Source organism: Pygocentrus nattereri, chromosome 26, assembly GCF_015220715.1.
Source record: "Pygocentrus nattereri isolate fPygNat1 chromosome 26, fPygNat1.pri, whole genome shotgun sequence".
NCBI classification, from domain to species: Eukaryota; Metazoa; Chordata; class Actinopteri; order Characiformes; family Serrasalmidae; genus Pygocentrus; species Pygocentrus nattereri.
In genome coordinates, this window is record NC_051236.1 from 30,951,268 (window position 1) to 30,974,284 (window position 23,017).

Consider the following 23,017-nt stretch of genomic DNA (forward strand, 5'->3'; position numbering starts at 1 on the left):
ACCTTTAATACACAATGATACACAAACCCAGCTCCCTGCCGAAAGAGTTAAAATAAAGATAAAAAAAACAGATGCACATTGATGTTTATTGTACTTTCGGATTATCCACAGGAAAATGTAGCTCGGGACTACATGCTTAATTCCTGTCTGGAAAACAGCGCATTGTTTATTTTAAAAAATTTAAAAGTTGCCTTACACTGCGCATGCGCCGAAACCAACCTGAGTTCGCAAGAAGTCGCTTACCTTTGCTGTCTAAAGCGAGTTAATGGTTTCTAAAGGACAGGAGGAACACTGTACAGCCCTGGCGGTGCATCCATCAGCGTTAAACACCGAGAAACTGCACATAACATGGGAAAGTACGCTGGCTGATGTTGCTAGCCTGGGTCAATGATTAGCTTGGCTAGCGTTAGTTGTTGACGTAAGGTCAGACACGTTTGGTCCGTTTAGCGAGACACGAAGTGAAACAGGGAGAACATGACAGCGCTAAAATTTTGTGCCAACATCTCATGGCTTTTCACCGAACTGCCAGAATTCAGCCAGCGAGCGCAAGCTGCCGCCCGAGCCGGTTTCCAGGCGGTGGAAGCGGCGTGGCTGTACGATTCAGACCCGGGAGAGCTGCGGAAAGTGACGGAACAAACAGGGCTGGAAGTGGCGCTTATAAACACTCCCCCGGGTAAGAGACGTGGACATAACTTCTGTGTTTGTAAGGTGTTTTAATGGGATTTCGACCCTGTTCGGTTAAAGTAACGGCACATATGTTTTGCTTCCGTCACCAGTGTTCAACTCAAATGGGTGTTTCTCATTTGTAGTTTCTAAAGTGAGGCGGTTCGTCGCAGCGTCGTTAAAGGAGTAGGTGCAAAAGACTACATCCTCCATGATGCGTTGCGAGCACCAAGCTAGCTTCTGCCCAAGAGGACAGATTCACTAGCAAATGTTCCTGTGGTCTAGTCTAATGTCTGAGACACACGTTTAATTACCTTAACCTACGTATGATGTTGGATGGCTGGCTAACGCAGATTTCTCTACTACGGCTTACCTGTTACTTGAACATTATTTAAAACAAAAAAAGTCGAAAAACGCTGTCAAACAGCAGTCAGAAAAAAGCGTGCGCTGTGGTTTACTGCAAGACTTACTTCCATTCAGGACATTTAACTTTAAATCAGATTCCCAACATGCTTTCATGAGGGCTCAGATCAGTTATTAATGTCCGTCAGCAGCTGCTTGGAGTGTCCCCGAGCACTTACACGTTCACACATAACCTTACACGTTTATACACACGTCCGTAACTAGACATACGCTGTAAATTCAAGTTAAGTTATGTGTTTAGCTGTCTGATATCTCCTGGCTTCATGACTTCCCTTGCAGTAAATGGTTATTTTCTTCCTCAGGTTGGAAATCCACAGGTTTCGAGGTTAAATGTTGAAGACAAACGTTTTTTACTTTTGTGGTCCTTTTCTTTGTACCACTTGACTGACAGACTGAGAGTTGGGTCATTCACTGCTTGAATTAAACAGCGTTTCCCAGTTGTGCCCTTGTACTTTTTCTGCTCTAACAACCTGACTCAACGTATCAGTACATTTATGAGTGTAAATATAGCAGGGAAACAGGAGTGGATTAAATATGTGCTGGTTTAGAAGACCTCAATCTACTTCATTAACATACTATACATTTTTAAGTCTTTCTAAAAATTCTGTTCTGTCTTGAACACACAGCTTGTAGAATTTCCATAGATAAGCATTACTGATGGAATATAATGCTCTGGAGCAGCCACACATGAGCCTCAGGCCACCATGCCTGTTGCCTGTTTTGAGTAGGCACTAGGCATGGTGGTCTTAGGCTCCATGCCCAGTGCCTAGTCAAAGCCCCACAGCAGTGGGCTGTGGAGCAGTGGAAGTACAAAAAAAAAAAAGAATTGTCACTTCATCAAAGAACTATGACTCAGTAGTTATGAAAGTATTAAATATGGTGCCCATGTGGTATTTTTCAGGTGATTTAAAGAGTGGTGACTTGGGTCTGGGTGCTGTCCCTGGGAGGGAGCAAGACTTCAGGCAGGGTTTGGCTTTGGCCATTAACTTCGCTAAAACATTGGACTGCAAGAGGTATTGATAATTTGCACCATGTACACTAGCTAATGTACATGTTGTAAAATTAATAGTTTGAAAAGGGAGGGCACTAAAATGTACAGTGCGGGGGTGAGGGAGGACAAGCTGGTTGGCAGTGTTTATTCTTTGCATGTCCTCAGTGCTCCTTATCTTCAGTTAATCCAGACATTGGCCAATTAAAGCTTAAGATCTCAGCTAAAAACAGACCGATTGAATGCGGTGGCTCTTAAACTGGTCCTCAGAAACTCCCCACTTTTGCTCCAACCCAACCCACAGTGCACAGGGATAGAGCCAAAATGTGGACTATTTGAGAACCACTGCCAGAAAGTATTATTTTGTTAAAGTTAATTTCTAATTAAAATCATATCGTGCACTTGTACCAGTCTTTCACTGCGCTGTCAGTAGATTTAAGTCCATTTTGTAATTGCTAATGGGGTAGAGAGACCATAGCTATTTTGCTATTACAAAACAGTAATTTAGCACCAGATAAGCATCTTCGTGTAAATGTAAACTTGATGAAACTAATTTTACAGATTTTTTTATTTAATTCAGTGATCATATGTTACTTTTCATAAAGCTTAACTCCACCTTGACTAGAACTATCAGAACTATTCTATAGCTAGCATGCTAACCTGGCAATAAGTTTATAGTTAAATATGCAGGTGAGTGCATCGTGCAGTTTGCACAAAAATGAGGTTGGAGGTGCAACTAGCAATTTGTCTCCATTTGCTCTAAAAATTATTTTATGCGTTTAAAAAAAACGATTTGTACTAAAAAATGAAAATAACCCTTAATTCTGTGGAAAATATTAAAGCATAGCTTTTGCCATAGTAAAGTCTCCTTCCTTTTGAAAGTAACTATTAGAAATATTTTGATGCAGGATCCACGTGATGGCTGGGAGAGTACCTGCAGGACTGCAACGTTCTGCCACTTCAATGGAGATGGAGGCCACATTTGTACAGAACCTAAGATATGCTGCTGATGTCCTTGCAAAGGTGAAACACACCACTAATACACAGCCTCCAGCCATTCACTGATGGACAACAGAATGTATTTTTATAGGTGAAGAAAATCAGCCGTCATTTTATGGTGCTTCTTTTTAAGTTTCATGGCACAAGATGTGTCTTAAAGCTAAGGGTCATCCAGTTAAAGTGGCTGTGTTTGTCGACCATTACATCATTAAAAACGGTCCCATTTTGAAGGGTCCTTTAAATATGCCTGAGAAATAGTGTATAGTAGTTATTAAGAACATGATGACAAAGCCTTATAAGAAGTACCATTTACTGTAAGCAATGCATTACAGCCATTAGCTGTAAACAATGCAATTAATTAGTGTTATTTGCATTGCTTACATCAATAAGCCATAATGTGGCAGTTGACTCTACTAAAGCTATCATATTAATGCATGATTGAGCACTCAGACTTTGTTTACACGCTGACAAACCTGAAGGACCTGAGACCTCAGCAAGGTTTGTTATACGTTTGGACATGCCAGAGCCTTATTTGGCCTGAAATTTTGATCTGAACCTGAATGCAGTACGAGAACTTGTCCGTGTTCAAGTTCTAATTGAACCTGACCCAACTCGAACCACATCATCACATTTTGAGCCTGAAACTTACTCAGTCTCACTCAAATTCCAAGCAAAACTGGATGGTACCAGCTCATTACTCAAAGTGGCAAATAAAAGCTCACATTTAATGATAATGCCTGTTAACTTAACCTCTCATGACAATGACAGCCGTTAGCAGATATGGGCTAATAAAATAGAAAACAATATAAAATATTGATATAATAAAACCACCAGTTGTCCAAAACTAATTTTAAAATCCACTTTAACAAATGTATAAATATAAACATCCTTTTGTTTGCACTAAACTATCCTCTCTTGAATTGATTCACGTTTTATTTACCTTGCATCCATTTTCTCATGAGTGTAGGCCTTGTGGACTAAATTCTGTCAACAACATGAGTAGATGACTCCAGCAAACAAGACTAAAACTGTGTTCAGTTAAACAAAAGTAGGAGGTAAGAATAAAAACTAAAGCTGGCGGAGATGCAGGGAAAATCTGCTAAAACTTTAAAATCTGGTAAAAGTAGGAGGCAGGCTGAAATTTGAACCTGACCAGAGTCCATATATATATATATATATATTTTTTTTTTAATTATGTCAAACCTAAAAGATGCAGTTGGGCCTTGTCGATTTCAGACAAATATGTCAAGCTCATTAACTGCTCCCAGATATCCTGTGATAGATAGAAGCAAGGCCATTTCCTCTTCACGTGAAGATGCCTCTGTTCTATAACGTGTGAGTAGCACCGTAAATCAGGTAAATTTTGCGAGATAAATGATAGTTGTTCAACAGGTGATGAATGCTTATTTAGTGTAGAGTGAAAGGATAATTACAAACAGGTGATGATGGTGGCATCTACATTGGCTTAATCTTCATACCATCTGTGCTTTGAAAGTTTGTCAGTATTTAATTATACTGTATTGTCTATATAACTTGTAGAATAGCAGAGGTGTCTCTGCTTTGTTAAGTTTTTAATATGATTCTGGAACCACTAGAGCTGCAACATTTGTTGTTTTCTTTTTAGGAGGGGATTCTTGGCTTGATTGAGCCAATTAACACAAGGGTAACTGATCCTCAGTATTTCCTGGACTCACCACATCAAGGTGAAACTGAGATTTCTGTTTTGTGTGGCATATTCTCTTATTTTGAATGTGTATCTCAGATAAAGACTTTATTTGATACATAAATTGTAAGAATATTAAGATGTTTGCACTGCAGTTACCACAGTTATTGTCCACTGACGTGTGTGTTACTTTGGATAGCGGCTGAAATCCTTCAGAAGGTTGACCGCCCGAACATCAAGCTGCAAATGGTGAGTGAATATTGTGCGCTTTAAAATTACAATTCTTCGCATCTAGTACACTGTAAAAATAGGTTGACAACTTAAAAAGAAAAACACTTCAGATCCACTTTTTTCACAGCAGCAAGATACATCTATATAACTCGCAGCAAAGCCTATATGCGCCCTAATGTAGTTGGATTAGATTTACCAGGGCAGGCATTTCAGAACAAAACGTTTACAGTTTTTTTTTATTACTGGATGGGGTTCCTGATACTGTAGAATTGACAACCTGACAGTAACACCAGGCGAGTGATTTTAATCCAGTATGAATCTGCAGTGTGCAGTTTTTCATAATCTGGCGTACACAATTGGAGGGTGTCCAGTATGAATTTTCAGTATGTGTAGTTTTCATGGTCTGACGGTCATAATGGTGGAGTGATTTGAAGCCAGCATGAATCTGCAGTATGTGCAGTTTTTACAGTCTAACTGTAATAATTGTGGTGTGATATGAATTCGTTATGAATCTGCTATGTGTGTAGTTTTTACAGTCTGACAGCAATAATTGTGGAGTAAATTGCGTTTTGCGATTGGCTGAACCTAGAGCTCCCACAGTAATATTAACCATGTTACACACTACTTTGTGGTAATTGAATAAGAGAACCTGCTAATAGACACAACTGTGCAGTATATCATTGTTATTGAGTCTGGTGTCTGTGGCATGATCCTGTCATGAGCATTTGGTCTGTGAGCTTTCAGTGCAGGCCGTCTGTGGGACTTAAGGGAAATAATTGTGATACTTCATCCTAACCCAATCCATCAGTCAAATCCTTCACATTCCTGCTGATTTTGGCAGTGTTTCGAAATGCTGCTGTATTCTGTTTATTGTGGGAATACTGCGTCCTGTGGAAACACTTTCAATCGTGCATAAGACCTAAGCTAGTAAGCTTATGCTGCATACAAAGCAAATGACAGCACTTGTCTGAAACATTTAGAGACTGATTAGATCTGAAAACTTAAGTTCTGACCTGCATGTGAATTGGGTTGAATATGCATTCATATATCCACTTTTGGAATATATCCATATATATCCACTTTTGGAATATATCCATATATATCCACTTTTGGAATATATCCATATATATCCATTTCTGGAACTGTGCAGGCCTTAAACCCAAAGGGTTAAAGATTAAAGTTTGGACATATGCTTTGGGTGTCTGCTGTAAATAGCTATGGCAAGAATTTTTGCCCAAGTCTGGGTACAAGACAAGTAAAGAATGGCAATGAATTCCTAGTTTTCACACAATGTAGTTTGGTGTCCAAAGTTTGCTTCTTTAATTTTGCACTGTAGCTTGCAGCTAATAGTGGGAGCTGATTCCTTGCTTAGCGTGGTGCAAACTGCCTAAAGCATCACACACTTAGACCTGGTTATGTGTTTTTTTATGTTGTATTACATACTGTTGTCTATAAAAATGAACAAATGTTCACCCAGTCATGCAGTTTGTGGCTTTACACTTCCTTGTTATGTATTTTATCCTCATAACTCCAATGCAAAGTTAAAGAAACCTTGGACACGAGACTTCTCAGCTGAGTAATTACATTTGAGTTAAAGGTAAAACATCATGCATTTTTGTCTTATATTTACAAATATTATATTTTAAACCACATTTTAACATTTGTTCTGTATGGAAAAATAGTCATAACCTTATCCAGCAATCAGGAATGACATTGTCGCAGGCAGTAAGTGTATTACAGCTAGTTGTGTGCCCACAGTCGCTTTTTGTGGATAATGAAATCACATTTCAGTGTGTGTTTTTCCTTTTTGATTTCTCGGCTAAATAAATTATATCTGGGGACTTTGTTCAGTGCATAGCTGGAGGGAGGCTGAGGGCATTAGGCAGTATTGCAGCTGCTGCGCCTGCATCCAGGCAGGAGAGAAAAGACTTTAATGTTTCTCTCTTGGCCCTCTATTGTCAGCTTTACTCTGTCTAAGGAAACATAAAAGCCAGGGACTGCAGCAAAGTATGATTAAAGGCGGTGAAGGAAAAACACCAGTTGAGAAGCACAAGAGTTTCTCTAAATCACGCAACTCTGTAGAGGTTGCTGTGTGTACTCTTGACAGTGGCCATCTTTTTCTCTCTACACAGGACGTTTACCACTGGCAGATAATGGATGGGAACCTGACCCAGAACATTCAAAAATACTTCCCCCTCATAGGCAAGTAACACACTCCACATTGAGCTTTGAAATTTCCTGTTCGCTCACATGGGGACGTCATTTCACACTAAAAATGCATGTTTTGGTACACAGCCCCAAAATCACGCACACGTAAATATAAATGGAAAGCACTGTGGGTTTAGTTAGCAGTAGACGGACAGTCTGCTAAAAAAATTACTATTACTTATTTTCTTCTTTTTAGTTTTGGCTCGAACCCAGTTCTAGAAACATTGGGGCAGTAGGTAAAATGCAAATAAAAACAAAGCAGTAACAGGAACAGTTCGTCTCCAAATGAGTCCCCAAATGATTAAGTGTTGTTAAAAGGAAAAGTGATAGTGGTAAATACACTCTTGTCCCAACTTTTTTTGGAATGTTTTTCTGGCATCAAATTTGCAATGAAAATACAGTATCTCACAAAAGTGAGTGCACCCCTCACATTTCTGCATATAATTTATTACAAGCCCAATTCCAATGAAGTTGGGACGTTTTGTAAAACAGAAATAAAAACAGAATATGGTGATTTGCAAATCCTTTTCAATCTGTATTCAATTGAATACACTACAAAGACGAGATATTTAATGTTCAAACGGATAAACTTTATTGTTTTTTGCAAATATTCACTCATTTTGAATTTGATGCCTGCAACACGTTCCAAAGAAGTTGGGACAGGGGCGTGTTTCCCACTGTGTTACATCACCTTTCCTTTTAACAACACTCAATAAGCGTTTATGAACTGAGGACACTAATTGTTGAAGCTTTGTAGGTGGAATTCTTTCCCATTCCTGCTTGATGTCCAGCTTCAGCTGCTCAGCAGTCCGGGGGCTCCGCTGTCGTATTTTGTGCTTCATAATGCGCCACACATTTTCAATGGGAGACGGTCTGGACTGCAGGCAGGCCAGTCTAGTACCCGCACTCTTTTACTACGAAGCCACGCTGTTGTAACACGTGCAGAATGTGGCTCGGCATCGTCTTTCTGAAATAAGCAGGACGTCCCTGAAAAAGACGCTGCTTGGATGGCAGCAGATGTTGCTCCAAAACCTGTATGGACCTTTCAGCATTAATGGTGCCTTCACAGATGTGCCAGTTACCCCTGCCATGGGCACTAACACCCCCCCACACCATCAGAGATGCTGGCTTTTGAACTTTGCGCTGAAAACAATCCGGACAGTCCTTTTCCTCTTTGGCCCGGAGGACACGACGTCCATGATTTCCAGAAACAGTGTGAAATGTGGACGCGTCAGACCACAGGACACTTTTCCACTTTGCGTCAGTCCATCTCAGATGAGCTCGATGATGAATGTCAGAATGATGTCAGTTTTTAATACAGTGCCGCATAAGGGATCGAAGGTCACAGGCAGTTGGTTTTCTGCCTTGTCGCTTAATTGAAGAAATTTCTCCAGATTCTCTGAATCTTTTGATGATATTATGGACTGTAGATGATGAAATCCCTAAATGCTTGTTGAGAAACGTTCTTAAACTGTTGGACTATTTGCTCACGCAGTTGTTCACTAAGTGGTGAACCTTGCCCCGTCCTTGCTTGTGAACGACTGAGCCTTTCAGGGATGCTCGATTTATTTGGGCATGGAATTCACCAGAGCTGCACAGGCTGCTAAAGGACTCCTCTTCCACTCCTCCATGATGACATCACGGAGCTGGTGGATGGTAGACACCTTGCACTCCTCCTTCCGCTTGAGGATGCCCCACAGGTGCTCGATTGGGTTTAGGTCTTCAGATAAACGTGGCCAGTCCTTCACCTTTACCTCCAGCAAGGCAGTTGTCATCCAAGTGGTGTGTTTCAGGTCGTCATTGTGTTGGAAAACTGCCATGTAGTGCGATCATGCTCTGCTTCAGAATGTCACAGTACATGCAGGAATTCATCTTTCCCTCAATGAACCGCAGCTCCCCAGTGCTGGCAGCACTCATGCAGCTCCAGACCATGATGCTACCACCACCATGCTTGACTGTAGGCAAGAGACAGTTGTCTTGGTGCTCCTCACCAGGGCACCACCACATACGCTGGACACCATCTGAGCTAAACAAGTTTATCTTGGTCTTGTCAGACCACAGGACAAGGTTCCAGCAATCCATGTTCTTGGACTGCTTGTCTTCAGCTGTCTTCTTGTGCATTAGTTAGACCGAGTTGATGTATGGTCTGAGCACTGACAGACTGACCTCCCACTACTTCTATATCTGCAGCAGTGCTAGCAACACTCACACATCTATTTTTTGAAGCCAACCTCTGGATATGATGCTGAACACATGGACTCAACTTCTTTGGTCGATCCTGGTGAGGCCTCTTCCAAGTGGAACCTGTCCTGGAAAACTGTTTTATCCTATAGCTCAGTTTCAGGGTGTTAGCAGTCTTCTTATAGCCTAGGCGTCTTTGTGGGGAGCAACAATTGTATTTCTCACATCCTCAGAGAGTTCTTTGCCATGAGGTGTCATGTTGAATATCCAGTGGCCAGTATGAGTGAATTATACCCAAAACGCCAAATTTAACAGCCCTGCTCCCCATTCACACCTGGACCCCTGTAACTCTAACGAGTCACATGACACCAGGGAGGGACAACGACACAATTGGGCACAATTTGGACATGTTCACTGTGAGGTGGACTCACTTGTGCTGCCAGCTATTTAGATGTTAATGGCTGTGTGTTGAATTCTTTTCAGAGGACAGTAAATCTGCACTGCTATACAAGCTGCACACTGACCACTTTTAAGTTTCATTTCTATAGTGAAAAGATATAATTAAAATATTTGCAGAAATGTGAAGGGTGTTCTCACTTTTGTGAGATACTGTATATTTACAAAAAATAATGACATTTATAAGGTGTTTTTTTATGGTTAATACTAATTAACCATAAAAAAACTAATTACTGAGTTTTTTGTTTTTATTAGCATTTCACACACTATCCCAACTGTCCCATGTATTTTCTGGCTAAAAAAAATTAAATAGCACATGCTAATAAAACCAGAGGTGTGCTCATTAGCATGTCTAATACATACGAGTGAAGACTTTTATTCAGTAACATGATTTTTTATTTATTTTTTTAATGCTTTTTCTGGTTCTGTAACATTCCTTTTTTGAAGATACAGGGGTTTGTTCCAATGATATGTCACCTTATGCTCCTAGAAAATTAACTTAAGGTATAATCCATTTTGTATTCAGATTTATGATGAATGTTGTATTTCCTCTCATCTCATCTGCTCATCTTCCCTTCAGAACATGTTAAATTATCTACTTATTTCATGAGCTTTGAATTGAATTTGAATATCAAGTATTAAGCTGCTACATTTTGAATATACGTTCTGTGTTCAGTTTAATAAACATTTGGTTCTCACGTTGTGATGGCAGGTCTCACCATTTGAGTACTGAGCATTGTTGCAGTAGACTTGGTACCAGCATTGATGTTAAAATTGTGGTTTTGTGACATCTTTGTCCTGCAGTATAGGTCAAACTTTCCTCTTCTGTGGAATCCACAGCACAATTACCTCTCTACATCACAGGTCATGTCCAGGTCGCCCAGGTTCCTGACCGCCATGAACCAGACAGTCCAGGAGAGGTCAACTTCCCTTACCTCTTTAACCTGCTGGAAAAGCTGGGCTACCAGGGATATGTGGGCTGTGAATACAAACCAATGGGTGAGTACACAATTGTCTGAGATTAAAATTGACTCATGAACTGTTTTTTTGGTGTCTATGGAGGATGTTAGAACAGGAAAAACACAAAAAAAGCACTAACACAACTAATTGAACTCCTCATGTAATGATTAATCCATTTATGCACAGTTAAGAGCAGGAAAACCACAGAATTGTTCTCAGACTGACAAGTAGAGAGAGGAGCAAAGGTGGTATTGATTGACTCTTGGAGAAATCAGGGTCAGAAACCACACAAGTCTATTTGAGAGTGCTTAACACAGTTTGAGGCAAGTGTGATTTAGACATTCAGCTTGGTTATGACTTGTTGGCTACATTAGCTTTGTTTCTCAAAAGCAAATTAAAAACTGAAGCAAACTTGGCATATGGAGCATTTTGAGGTAGATTAACTACATTTGGTGTAAATCTGGTTTTCCTTTAACTTTCTGTTGTGCAGGGCCATGTTTGTGTTTTGAAAGAGGTTCACAAACTAAAGGTTTTCTGATCTTTCAGGCTCCACAGAAGCAGGCCTGGATTGGGTGAGGAAGTACTGGGGGGGCAAAAAGTGAGAGAAACTGCAGTTTTTCACAATCAAGATTGAGCTTTTGTAGGACACAATGGAACAACACCTTCCCCTCCCCCTCCTCTACACCATCAGCAACATTTAATCTTGGACGAATCTCTTGCCCACGTTTAAAGTGTGGCTGTTGTGCAGGGGGAAATCAGGCTGTTCAGCACGTGTCTGTGCACAGAAATCATGGCCAGCAAATGCATGCATATTTGGAGAAATTGGGGCAGTAATTACACACATATTTACTGATAGGCTTGTTTAGATGGAGCCTCTTGTCTGCTGGAGATAAGCCTGGAATTGAACACTTTTATCAAGGACTTCCTTCACCAACCAGCGTAATAAATGCTCAAGAATAATACTAGGAAGTTATTATATACAAGTCCTTATTTGCATCATCAAGCAAAATCCTGTTTATGGTGACCTGTTAGTTCTGTCTTTCAAAGCACTGTATTAAACACAACATTGGTTATTAACCATTATGGTTTATTGTTACATTTTATACTTACAAACAGTTCAGTATATACATAATGTACAAGTCTCAGACATTTAAACCACTCTAATTATACTATTGCCTAAATACACACATCAGTTGCAAATGATTACCTTCATGTGTAGCATGTGTGTCCAGTGTCCTTCTTTTCAAACAAAAACAAAAGCACATTGTCTCATTCAGCAGTACAGTTTTAAAGAAAAGTTCAAAATCAACCAATAATATTTGGTTTCCTTCAGTAATGGGCTGCCTGTGAGTCCCAAGGTGATAGAGACGTCTCAGTGCTCCTGTGAAGTGCGCGCCAGTAGTAGACATTTTTCTGCTGCTCATATATTTGTCTTTTCCCCAATTACATAATGATGATTAAATTGCAAGTTTTTTTTTCTTGATTCTCCTCTATTGATACAACACTAATTAATCTGTCCGCATCTTTAGGAAATAAGGCAAAGTAAAGAAATGTAGGCACTTTTGGGGTGAGGATGGCATGGCAGTAGGGGAAACTGTAAAATACCAATAGGGTGGAAGAGAAAGCAATTAGCCAGCAATGCTAATAACCGGGATCATGGATGCCTACAGTAATGTACAGTAGTCATATCCTTAAAGCCTAACTCACCACCGCACTCACTGAGAGGCTGAGTAATTTTTTCTTCCCAACGTGTGCGCTGAATATAGCAGACCTGAATGATTCATTGAATAAATGGCAATGTGGAGTCACAGTCTCTGACTCTCCCTCGCTCTGTCACACAGTCCTGATCAGAAGTCACTCTTGCACTTATTTCAGTGGTGCAGGCTTAACTTAATTGAATTCGGCATTAGGGCTGCACAATATATCAATTGTTAATTGGTATTGCGATACTGGCCTTTGCAATAATAACATGAAGGGCTACAATAGGCAAATGAGCCCGCCAACCAAGCACTAAACGTTTTATTTAGGTGAACATAATATACTCTGTCAAAATAATGCAAGCCGATCATAAAGGATTCACTAATGTGTCTAATTCTAATACATCACAACTTTGTAATAGCAATAAAATTGCAATAATGCATTTCGTCCATATTGTGCGGCCCTAGCGGTTTTCATTCAACTGAATGGGAAACAAACAGCCTAAAGAACACAAATGTAAGCTGAACAGAGTATGGCTTTGGCAAACCAGTAAGGTGTCATTGGCCTGTACTGCTGACAAGAGGTCCTCTCAGACATGTATAATACAGCCTTATAAAGGGGCCAATTTTTATAAGTGGTAAAATGCTTAGGCCAAGGCAATAAGCACTTTACACATAAGCATCATTCAGTTTGCTTTTCTGTGAGGTAGTTTTCCTCTCAGTCCGGCCACACTGGATCCATTTGGAGGTCAAACAGGTCACTTCACTTAAACCCATGATACACTGACCCAACTTTTTAAAGCAAACACTAGCAAAGCCAAGCATTATGTTTGGTGTGCTGTACTTCTGTGTAAAGGTTGAGAGTCTACAGAACGTTCTCTATGCAGACTGGTTTATTTGGCCTTTTAATTCGTTGTATGGAACATTTTAAGTCAAATGCCAATATTGTTGTCACGTAGTTCACGCGTGTTGGGCTTTATAGTTTGTACCATAAAAAGTATTGCTACTGGGTTTTATCCCAGATATTTCCAGTTTACAGTTTTGATTTGTCCTTCATATTATAGTATATATACACGTGTTTTGTCGCATACATACAGAGACAACAGGCTTCTGTATAAATTTCAGGTATTTTCAAAGATTTAGTGTCTTTCTTTTTTCCCTCTCAACTCCATCTGTGGGGTGCTACAGCAGACCTGTCCAGAGGTTGTAGCAGGCTGTGTTGATCACAGACTCCAAGTGATGGTACATGGAGACAAGCTGGGGTGGAGGGCTGTTGCTAGGCTGCGGTTGTGATGGCAACGGCTCCCTGAAAACAACCTTGAGGCTCTGGAGGGAAAGCATGAGACAGAGGGGTTAAGGAAAGATCAGCATGCGATTTCACGCTGCAGTTAGCGTCCTGGCGCTTTTACACATGGAAATGAATGTTATCGCCTAGATTCAGGCCAGGATAAGACTTTGAAAAATACAATGCCTCACCGTTTTCCCTGCCTGGGCATCCAGGAAGACCAGCACAAAGCAGTCCGTGAACTTCTGGTTAAGGACAGCCTGAAAAGAAAAAAGAACTAGTTAATGACATTCAGAAAGAGCAGCATTTAAATTTCCAAATTCTTCCACCCGTTTTCCTTTTCATCTTTAAATTTAACCTCCAGTGTGCATGATCCATTTAATGTCAGCCAGCATTAAGGCATTGAAACAGCACTGCTTTTCAACACAGACACTAACAGAGGGGAGTTCTGTTTTGGACGTATGTTAAGAAAAAATTACAGAGCATGTGAGCAGGCTGCTTTCACAGCATCAGCACAAAAGTCTTTGAAAGTGCCGGTCCTTTTGATGAGGAGTCTCTCATTTACAGAATTAAGCAGGGAGTAACCTCCTGACACTTTGGAGGAGCTGACAATTATTCCTCATAAAATTCACCTAATCCCCTGCGAGACTTTAACATTTTAACACCACGCAGGCGTTCACTGGAAACCACAATGGTCTGAAAACGATGAATAGATTACTCTCCTTCACTTTTACCTTCAATAAGTGCCCAAAGTAAGTGGAATAATCTACCTCCGAGCTAAGTTGAAGTCTTCAAAGTGACTCGAGGCAACTGCTGAGTAGATTTATGCTCTTTTTTATACAGCAGGATTTTAAATAAATAAATAAAAAGCTCTCCTCAGAAAAAATCAAGGGGTGTAATTAAAGTGCACTGCTGTCCTGGTGTTCGTGTCAAATGTTCAGATGTAGATGGTGTTTCCTCTGTAGAGGCAGGAACATTACATTTTTGCCAGGTGGTGTGGGCTGTTGTAGGCAGAGGTTAATAATCCTGTGCATCTACTTTGGGCACTATACAGGTGCAGGACTGAAGTCTTTATATAAGCTGAAAAACCACACATACTGCAGAGCTCTTACCAGGTACTGAATGCCGCTGTCGTCCACAAAGTGCCTGCAGCTTTGAGGGAAGCGTGAGAGCAGCACTTTGATCAGACTCTGATACCAAGCAGGACTCATGGTCAGGAAACAATCCTGTCAACCAATACACATCATTTGCATCAGGCCAATCAATACACATCATTTTCAAATATATGTGTGTGTGTGTGTGTGTGTGTGTGTGTGTGTGTGTGTGTGTGTGTGTGTGTGTGTGTATATATGTATGTATATGTATATAAAGTCAGTCTTCTGGGCACTTGTAGAACATTCTACAAGAAAAGTCACTGGAATAGAATGAAACATTTCAGCAGAAGAAACACAACCATCAAGTACTTCTGCACATTCTACTCATGACCTAAATTTGATTCCATTTAAAAGAAATCTAATTCACAGCGAGTTCCCCCTGATCCGCTATCACATGTGCGCAGAAATACCTCCGGAGGCTACATCCATCCTTCCATTGTGAACCCGCCGACATTTGACAGCCGCGTACATCATCCAAATGAAGAGATTAGCATTAGTGCTCCCACTGCAGAGTGGCACATCTTGGTGAGACTGACTTGGAGCTTAAATTTGCAAAAAGGAAAAAGAGAGCAACACCAACACCATGTGCTCAGGAGTGGTGCTCAGAGGACAAGGAAGAAAGATTGCATCAGAGCAAAACTAGAATAAAGCTTGTTAAGTGAATGTGACCGAAGCGTCTTTTCAGTACAGGTTAGAAGAGACAGGAATTCCCGTGAGAACAACCAGGGCAGTCCAGCGTGGCTGGTCACCAGCCAAACCAGCATATGTTGTGTTTTGGATGCTGATATGCTGGGCAACCAACTAGACCTGCACCACACCAGCTTGTGCTGTGTTCTTCAGCTGGGTGCTAGCACAGGTGTTATCACAAAGCCTAAAACTTGTACTGGCTAGCTGGTTACCTATGTAGCAGAACACTACCTTCCAATATGTTATTCTAGTAGTGCTGTACTAACACAAGATGTAAAACCTTTTAGCTATGAATAAATAAATAAATATATAAAGTTGTAAAGGTTCTACTGACTGTGCTAGTAGCCATGCTGATTTGCAGTCAAGCTCAGAGCGGGGAATACTATCCTGACTTTCCGAGTAGAAATTCCCAGATGAGGGGACGTTTTCTTCATAGTCTGAGGTGTGAAATTCTGAGTTTTGAGCTCGAGTCAAAGGCAGCATTACACTAGACTAGCTGGTTAGATACTTATGCTAACACAAGCACTGCACCATATGCCAGCATTCCATATGTGTGCATTGCCTGGATTCACATCCAGCAGTAAAGTGAATTTCAATGTGAATCGGAAATCAGAGCACACAGAGGATCAGTCTGTTCTACAGACAAGTCAAAAGAAAATAATAAATAAAAATAATGTATTTGTTCAAAAATGAAGTACTACAGTGTTCTGATGAAACACAGTTCATTATTTGTTGAAGCTCAACTGTTTATCTACTTTTTAAGATGTAGAATAGGCAAAACACTAGATAGCAGGCTAACCTGTTAGCATCAGGTTAAATAAATCTCTGTATGAGTATAATCACCCAACATTTGAACAAGAGATATATTGTGTGTGTGTGACAGCTACAGCGTCATGCTACCACCAAAATGTCATAATAACACGGGGTATAGAAGTTACACTAGTTAACTACTTAGTTCCTTATGTTAGCACAACACTAGCCAGCCACTATGCTAACACAACAAATGTCATGCTAAAAAGAGATCTTATTGGGCCCAAGTCTAAAGCCATATCAGGTCCTGAAACCCTAGGTAGTGCTGCTGGTGGCAGATGGAGCTGTAGGGCAAATGTACAAAAGATGAAGAGGAGCATGAGAGGAGCATGAGATCTTCATGCAAGTTTGCTATTCCTGATCTAACCAAACATTCCAGAGCTGGTTTGGTATCAACATCTTGAAAACTATGAGATGGGTTAGGACAGCAGGAGAAGAAGATAATGATATAACAAATAGCAAATATGTGTGCGTGTGTGGGGTGATGATTTTGACCATGTCACAAGAACACTCACTTCATGCCACACACAAGTGTCTGTCCACACCCTGTGAAATCCCTGCACTCATTTTGCATGACGGACAGCATCTCAGCCCTTCCACTGCTACAGCATACTAACATCCATGCACACGCACATACACACAAACACAACCCTCCAACAAATCTCAGCGCTGCTCAAATGCCAAAAATAGAACAAGGTGTAATGAGGAAAAAATACAATGCTTGCACTCCAAACATTCAGAACTATGTTACATATTTCTTTCAGTAGTAGGTACCAAGCAATCTAAAGCAGTTACTAAAGATTAACTGAATAATTGGCCTTAAGTGTAAGGGGTTAATATAGCCAAAAAAATGACAGCGTGTTCAAGGTTAGTTTGACAATAAATATATTGTCAAACAGAAAGTCTGTGAATTATGCCAGTCTGGGCTCATACCATTGACTTTTTCAATGACAAATAACCAAACAGGCACCTTGAAGCCCTCAAATGTAGTGCCTGACTGAACAAGTGTGTGTTTTGGTGTTATTAAGTCTAAGTGATTGAAATGTAAGTGTGAGCTACATGAAATAAATAAGGACCCTACTGTGATATTATCCAATTGATTACTACAGGAATATTAAAGGGTTGAGTTGCTGTCTATAGTTCACTGGTTGTGTACGGCTGTACTGCTGTGTGCAATGAGCATAGCACGTTTTTCCCCGACAGTGCAATGGGCTATGGCTGCCGCTGCTGTCAGCTACCCATCAAAACCAGTGTTTTGCTTACAACACACTGAGTCGAGACAGTTGAACCATATAATTTTCCAGCAGTTTCCTAAAGACTGACTTCCCTGCACACTCTGCTGTATTTGTGTGTATGTGTGTAGTGACAGAGAGAGACCATATGTCTCCATTCTGGGACTTTGCTCTTAAACTATACACTGAGTTCATCAAAAAACCCACCATACAGGTCCACTATATAGAAGTAAAATTACTGACTTAGCTCACCAGTTACTGCATAATTTATGAACCCAACTCTGCTCCACTTCAGAGGCCACCATAGGAACACCTCTGACCAGATATCATCTGGGCAGTGGATAGGCTCGAGTTGATGACAGTAACATCGATTGGCAGTAGTTTCCATACACTGCTACTGGCAATAGATATGGCTGATTTAAATGTCAGAAAACATGCCACCCATGACTTTAAGTGGACTGTATGTAGCAGCATTAGATATTTTTTCCTGACTGTGGTCCACTACTCAAGTTTCTGGTCAATTGTGGTGCTATTGTGGTCTCTTCCCACTATTGGATGGCTGAAGGTACACCTATATGGTGTTGCTCACAATAAATATAGGTTCAAGGCATGCACTTAACAAACTCACTGTAATCTATTAATTTTGTGATCATACCAGCTGAGGGTCAATCTCTCCAACAGATCGGCTCTGCACAGCATTCAGCAGCTCCTCCAGTTCAGCAAAGGTCAGCTTGCTAAGTTTGAGCTTGTCCAGGGCGAGATGCTCACCATGGAAGAGCCGCCTCCATAGATTGTCCCGACGACAGTGGCCCATGGCCTGCTCCACACTGCTCTGAATCTGTCTGCGTGCTGAATTTACCTCAGAGTTCAGTAGGGGGAAGAGAGGGGATGAGTAAAAAAGGCCTGAGGAGTCCAAGCCTTCTGCTAGTCCAGCCTGAGCTCCAAGTAGGTTGGCCTCCACAGCTTCAGGCTCTGGGCTAGTCATGGGTGTCGGTGTTGAATTGGTCGTTTCCTCCCATAGATCAGTTTCAGGCTCCTGGCCTCCAGTGCTGCCTTGCTCTGCCCGCTCAAGAGGGACACGCCCACTGAGATCACGAGAGTGTTCAGAGGGGTCGCGGTAAATCTGAGGGAGCTTCTTGAAGCGCCGCATGTCTGCTGTCAGCCGGGGGAACAGCTCTCTTTGGCTGGTCATAATCACGTAGTAATGTAACCTGTGCACACACAAATGAGAAAGAAGACAAAAATCACTGCCGTTCATATAAAGTACTACTGGAACAGCATTATTTTTTACCAGAGGAGGTTGTGCAATTTAAATTGGTTCTAGTATATGTATTAATTTCACAAATGCCCCGAGACAGCCCAGACTGAAAGGTCATAGCTCGGATATACACGTTAGCATTATGCCACACAACATTCAATAACAATAACAACACACTGTATGGCTGCGTTTACAGGTTCAGTTGTTTCAATTGGAGCAATATAGATCGGAACAGATCAACTATTAATTCTGTATTCAAGTCACTCCAAAATAATTACTGTAAGACTGTATAAACTACACAAATGCATAAACTGCAAATTCATTCTTGATTAAAATTGCTCCACAACTATTACTGTCAGACTGTAAAAATGACACACACTGCAGATTCATACTGGATTAAAATCATGGAACTTGTCTGTTATGTTAATTACAGTATTTCCCCAGGTAAAATAAAACCAGCTCCAAATACACAAAAAAAGCCTGTAAAAATACTAGGATGGCTGCACTCTGTTTAAGTTTTTCTATTTCATGCTATCTTGTTCTATGTTGCCCATTTGACTTGCGGTAATATGGACACATCACTTAATTCACTTACAATTACCAAACAAATCAAACTTCAGGGGTTACATAAGGAGCCAGCAGCTAAATGGCTGGGTTTTTGTTACTAAGTTTAAGGGGTTGAAATGTAAGTATGAGCATGACAGAAAGAATTAGGACCCTGCTGTGATATTATAGGGTCACTTTTTATAGAAATACGGAAAGGTTGAGTTCCTTCAAAATCACTGCCATTCATTAATTACACATAAAAAACTTGTAACAAGCAGATTAGCACAGCACTCTCTTGTCTTTGTTCTCTCTAATCCTTCCATTTGGTATGTGTACCTCAGCAGGTGTCTCTCCCCCTCAGACTGCTCCTCAAACGGAGCTGCATTGTGACACACCAGCAGAGACACGTCAAAGTCATCATGGTGACGCAGTCCCTCCAGGTCCTTATATGTGCCAGAGCTGAAAGAACACAATGCACGTTCATTCACAGGAAGAAGAATGAACAAGAAAAAGCAAAACATATACTGAAAAATGGGACTAATAGTGCATTTTATCAGTGAAGAACAAAAAAGACCATCTGCCCAAACATGTTTAATGAATGAAGTTTACTTCTTAGGTTTGCACAGGCGCTAATAAAACTCCTAATCAAACTGCTTGCTTTCTAGACATCTTGGCTGATCAACTACATTTAGAGTAAAAAGGTAAGTCTGTTGTTTTAGTTATATTCCAACTAAGGTTTCAGTCCATTTTGACCAGGTTCTAATAATAACAGAGATGAAAAAGACGCTGACCCTTTACTTTAATATAAGCTCTATTTTCCAGCAAATGAGCCCACCTCAGCCCCTGAAAACAAATGAGGTCATCTGAGAAAGGAAAGAAAACAGATACAGGAGCCTAGCTCTGAAACAAATTTGTTGACAATGAGTCTCTACTTATCTCTATTTCTACATAAAACTGCACTGTACCACAAACAAAGTGTACTGTCATGAGGGATTGGTATGGTTTTAATGATATACTGTGAGTCACTGCGTAAAGCCTGAAATAATCATTCAGAGGCTGTAATGAAAACAGTCTATTATTTACTTACATCCTCAGATCACCAAAAGACATTGTTTTGACTGTGTTCTCTTGAACACTTAATGCGCTTGCAATCAGCAGATTCATTCATTTTGGGGAAGCGGTCCAAAGCACCAGTGATACAAAACGTTTTTCCACACATTGCGTGCAATTACAAATTTCCCAAAGAGATCTCAAAATCCCCAAAACAGTAGTTTTAGTGCATTAACTGGTAGAGAGAGTGTTCAGTGCAATGCACCATTTAAAAACCACCTTTGTACTGAATTCTTCCGGGAAACCCAGCCATGAACAGTAAACCATAGCAATGCTGCAGTTCATTTCAAATTCATCTAAATAGATTTGGTGTATCTATCAGTATAATATCTGTGGTGAAATTCACTTCTAAATATTTTCAGTATATTACCAATATTGCAGTAACACCAAAAACTGTCATTTCACCATAGGAAATTTCATACTGTCCCATGTCTAATGGTCACCACACTGCTTTAATAAGCTGAGAAATAGTCTTACCTGTTCCACAGTGCCACTAATGCATACTCATGCAGGTCTGTGCTGGGCGCCCCCTTCTTGGTGTCAGTGGTCACTGCAGCCTTCGACATGCGGAGAGGCTTCATGCCGTATGTACCAGCATGATCAGTGATGTAATTATACAGCTGGTGAGCAGTTATCATTCCAGTTGAAATAGAGAAACTCCCTACACACACACACACACACACACACACACACACACACACACACACACACACATTATACAGTTGTAGTTTAGACACCCTAGGCCAAACTACAAATGACATATTTTGTTGATTTTTTAAGTTAACACAACCTCTGCACTGAACTATTTTTAAAAACATTTGTTCTGCAAATGTTATTTCACAGCTTCTTTACATTTTATTAACTTCTGAAATTGAAGAAATAGTAATTATGACATCGTAGCTGTAACTTAACTCGCTAGGCCTTAACTTATAAGGACTTATAAGGACAAGGACAGGTCAGGAATAGTCATTTGGAACTGTAAGCTGATCATTTCAGACATGCATTCTCTCACTCTTCAAACTTTGTTCTAACACTCAACAACGATGGGTTCCTCTAAGCAACTGCTAGGAGATGTGAAAACTGGGCTAACTGATGCCTACAAAGCAAGGTGAAGCTATAAAAAGATACCAGCCACCGCTTCTTTTTGAACTGCTGTTAATGCAATGTCACTGGACAGCTGAACATGCTTGAAGGAGAAACTAACCACTTCTGTTATGTCAGCTAACAGATGCCTGCATTGGCTTGCATGTTGCTGAGTGATAGGGGGAAGTAGTATGACCATCCTACCCACCTAGTGTGAGCAAGGCCAATTGTGCTGTTTTGGACTCCTGGCTACAGATGACTATAGCATCACCTGAGATTGAACTCGCCATCTACTGGTGACAGGGCCAACACTTAGACTGCCCTATTATGTCAAAAGCTGCTATAATCTATAATAATAACAGTCAAAGTTGTGGTTCTTAAACCAGTCCTCAGGGTCCCCCAAGACGCAGCTCCCAACACACCTAAAGAAAGCCTACACTGAATACCTGGTAAAGGCGTGCTGAAGCAAAAACACAGAGCTCTAGGGAGGCCCTGAAGACTAGTGTGAAAACCAAGGAAATAATGTATGCATTGATTTTCTGGCCAAAATAAAATTCTCAGTATATTTTCAAATGTAAAAATTTGAATTATATAGTTTTTACTGTCTGTTTTCCATTGGTGTGTAAATACAAAGTGTAGGATAGTACAATGTGTTAGGTAAAACACAAATAAAACAGAAAGCAGTGACTTATAAATCTACTTTGACCTGTATAGTAGTGCCCCCACGCTGCAGATTGGGGTTAGATCCCCTGTTCAGGCAAGCACCCTACAACGTACCAATAAGAGTTCTTGGTCAAGACTAACACTACTAACTTCACCTTAAAAAGAAAAAAAGGAGGATTAAGCTGTAGGTAGCTATAAAAATGATAAAGCATCTGCTAAATGCAGTAAATATATATGTATGTTATATTTTATCAAATGATTCAAGGAATTCAGAGAAATCGCATTATGTAAACAAAAAGGAGGAAAATCAGAAATGAATGCCTGCGACCCTCAGTTCTACAGATGGTACTGAATTGATAATCGGCAATGCTTCTGTGATGGATATCTTCACATGGGCTTGCAAACATTTTGATAAACTGTTGTCAGTACACCACTGTCTATCGCCACAACAGACAATGGAAACCTGTGCAGTGGTCTGACGAGTCAAAGTTTCAGATTATTTCTGATAATAACCATTGTCGTGTTCTTCAGGCCAAAAAAAAGGACCATGCAGACTGTAACTAGCATAAACTTTAAAAGCCAGGGTCTGGAAGGGGTCTATTAGATGGTAACATGCACATCTATGACTGCAATGCTAACCCTGAACACATTTTAGAGCAGCACATGCTGCCTTAAGTGCCATCTTTTTCGGGGACTTCAATGTTCATTTCAAAATGACAA

General features: G+C 40.5%; 2 protein-coding genes and 1 long non-coding RNA gene across 8 annotated transcripts in view; 1 reads left to right on the forward strand and 2 right to left on the reverse strand.

The window, feature by feature from the left end:
* Positions 1–348, reverse strand: part of LOC108441787 — a 109,871-nt gene extending 109,523 nt beyond the window's left edge. Inside the window, exon 1 of the long non-coding RNA XR_005129724.1 lies at positions 244–348. This is a non-coding gene — a long non-coding RNA (uncharacterized LOC108441787). The remainder of the gene's footprint in view (positions 1–243) is intronic.
* Positions 204–11,849, forward strand: hyi (hydroxypyruvate isomerase). Of its 2 annotated transcripts, XM_017687697.2 has the most exons (8): positions 204–673; positions 1,988–2,099; positions 2,983–3,097; positions 4,698–4,776; positions 4,936–4,985; positions 7,100–7,169; positions 10,677–10,811; positions 11,319–11,849. In XM_017687697.2, exons 1-8 carry the CDS (start codon positions 475–477, stop codon positions 11,372–11,374), a joined length of 816 nt encoding a protein of 271 aa, XP_017543186.1. In that variant the 5' UTR covers positions 204–474; the 3' UTR covers positions 11,375–11,849. The 2 variants fall into 2 exon arrangements, with proteins under 2 accessions (XP_017543186.1, XP_017543187.1); XM_017687698.2 differs by lacking the exon at positions 1,988–2,099.
* The window catches only part of szt2 (SZT2 subunit of KICSTOR complex), a 152,215-nt gene continuing 141,036 nt past the window's right edge, over positions 11,839–23,017 (reverse strand). For all 5 annotated transcript variants that reach the window (XM_037535139.1, XM_037535140.1, XM_037535137.1 and 2 more), the window contains 6 exons: positions 21,029–21,212; positions 19,778–19,900; positions 18,293–18,848; positions 14,867–14,980; positions 13,946–14,014; positions 11,839–13,795 (listed from right to left, as the gene is read on the reverse strand). In XM_037535139.1, the coding sequence (XP_037391036.1) occupies positions 13,652–13,795; positions 13,946–14,014; positions 14,867–14,980; positions 18,293–18,848; positions 19,778–19,900; positions 21,029–21,212 (1,190 nt within the window). In that variant the 3' untranslated portion in view covers positions 11,839–13,651. The remainder of the gene's footprint in view (positions 13,796–13,945; positions 14,015–14,866; positions 14,981–18,292; positions 18,849–19,777; positions 19,901–21,028; positions 21,213–23,017) is intronic.

Coding starts and splice junctions, on each gene's coding strand:
- hyi (XM_017687697.2), top strand. CDS start 475: ATGACAGCGCTAAAATTTTGTGCCAACATCTCATGGCTTTTCACCGAA. Junction 674..1,987: donor GCTTATAAACACTCCCCCGG/GTAAGAGACGTG, acceptor GGTATTTTTCAG/GTGATTTAAAGAGTGGTGAC. Junction 4,777..4,935: donor CCTGGACTCACCACATCAAG/GTGAAACTGAGA, acceptor TACTTTGGATAG/CGGCTGAAATCCTTCAGAAG.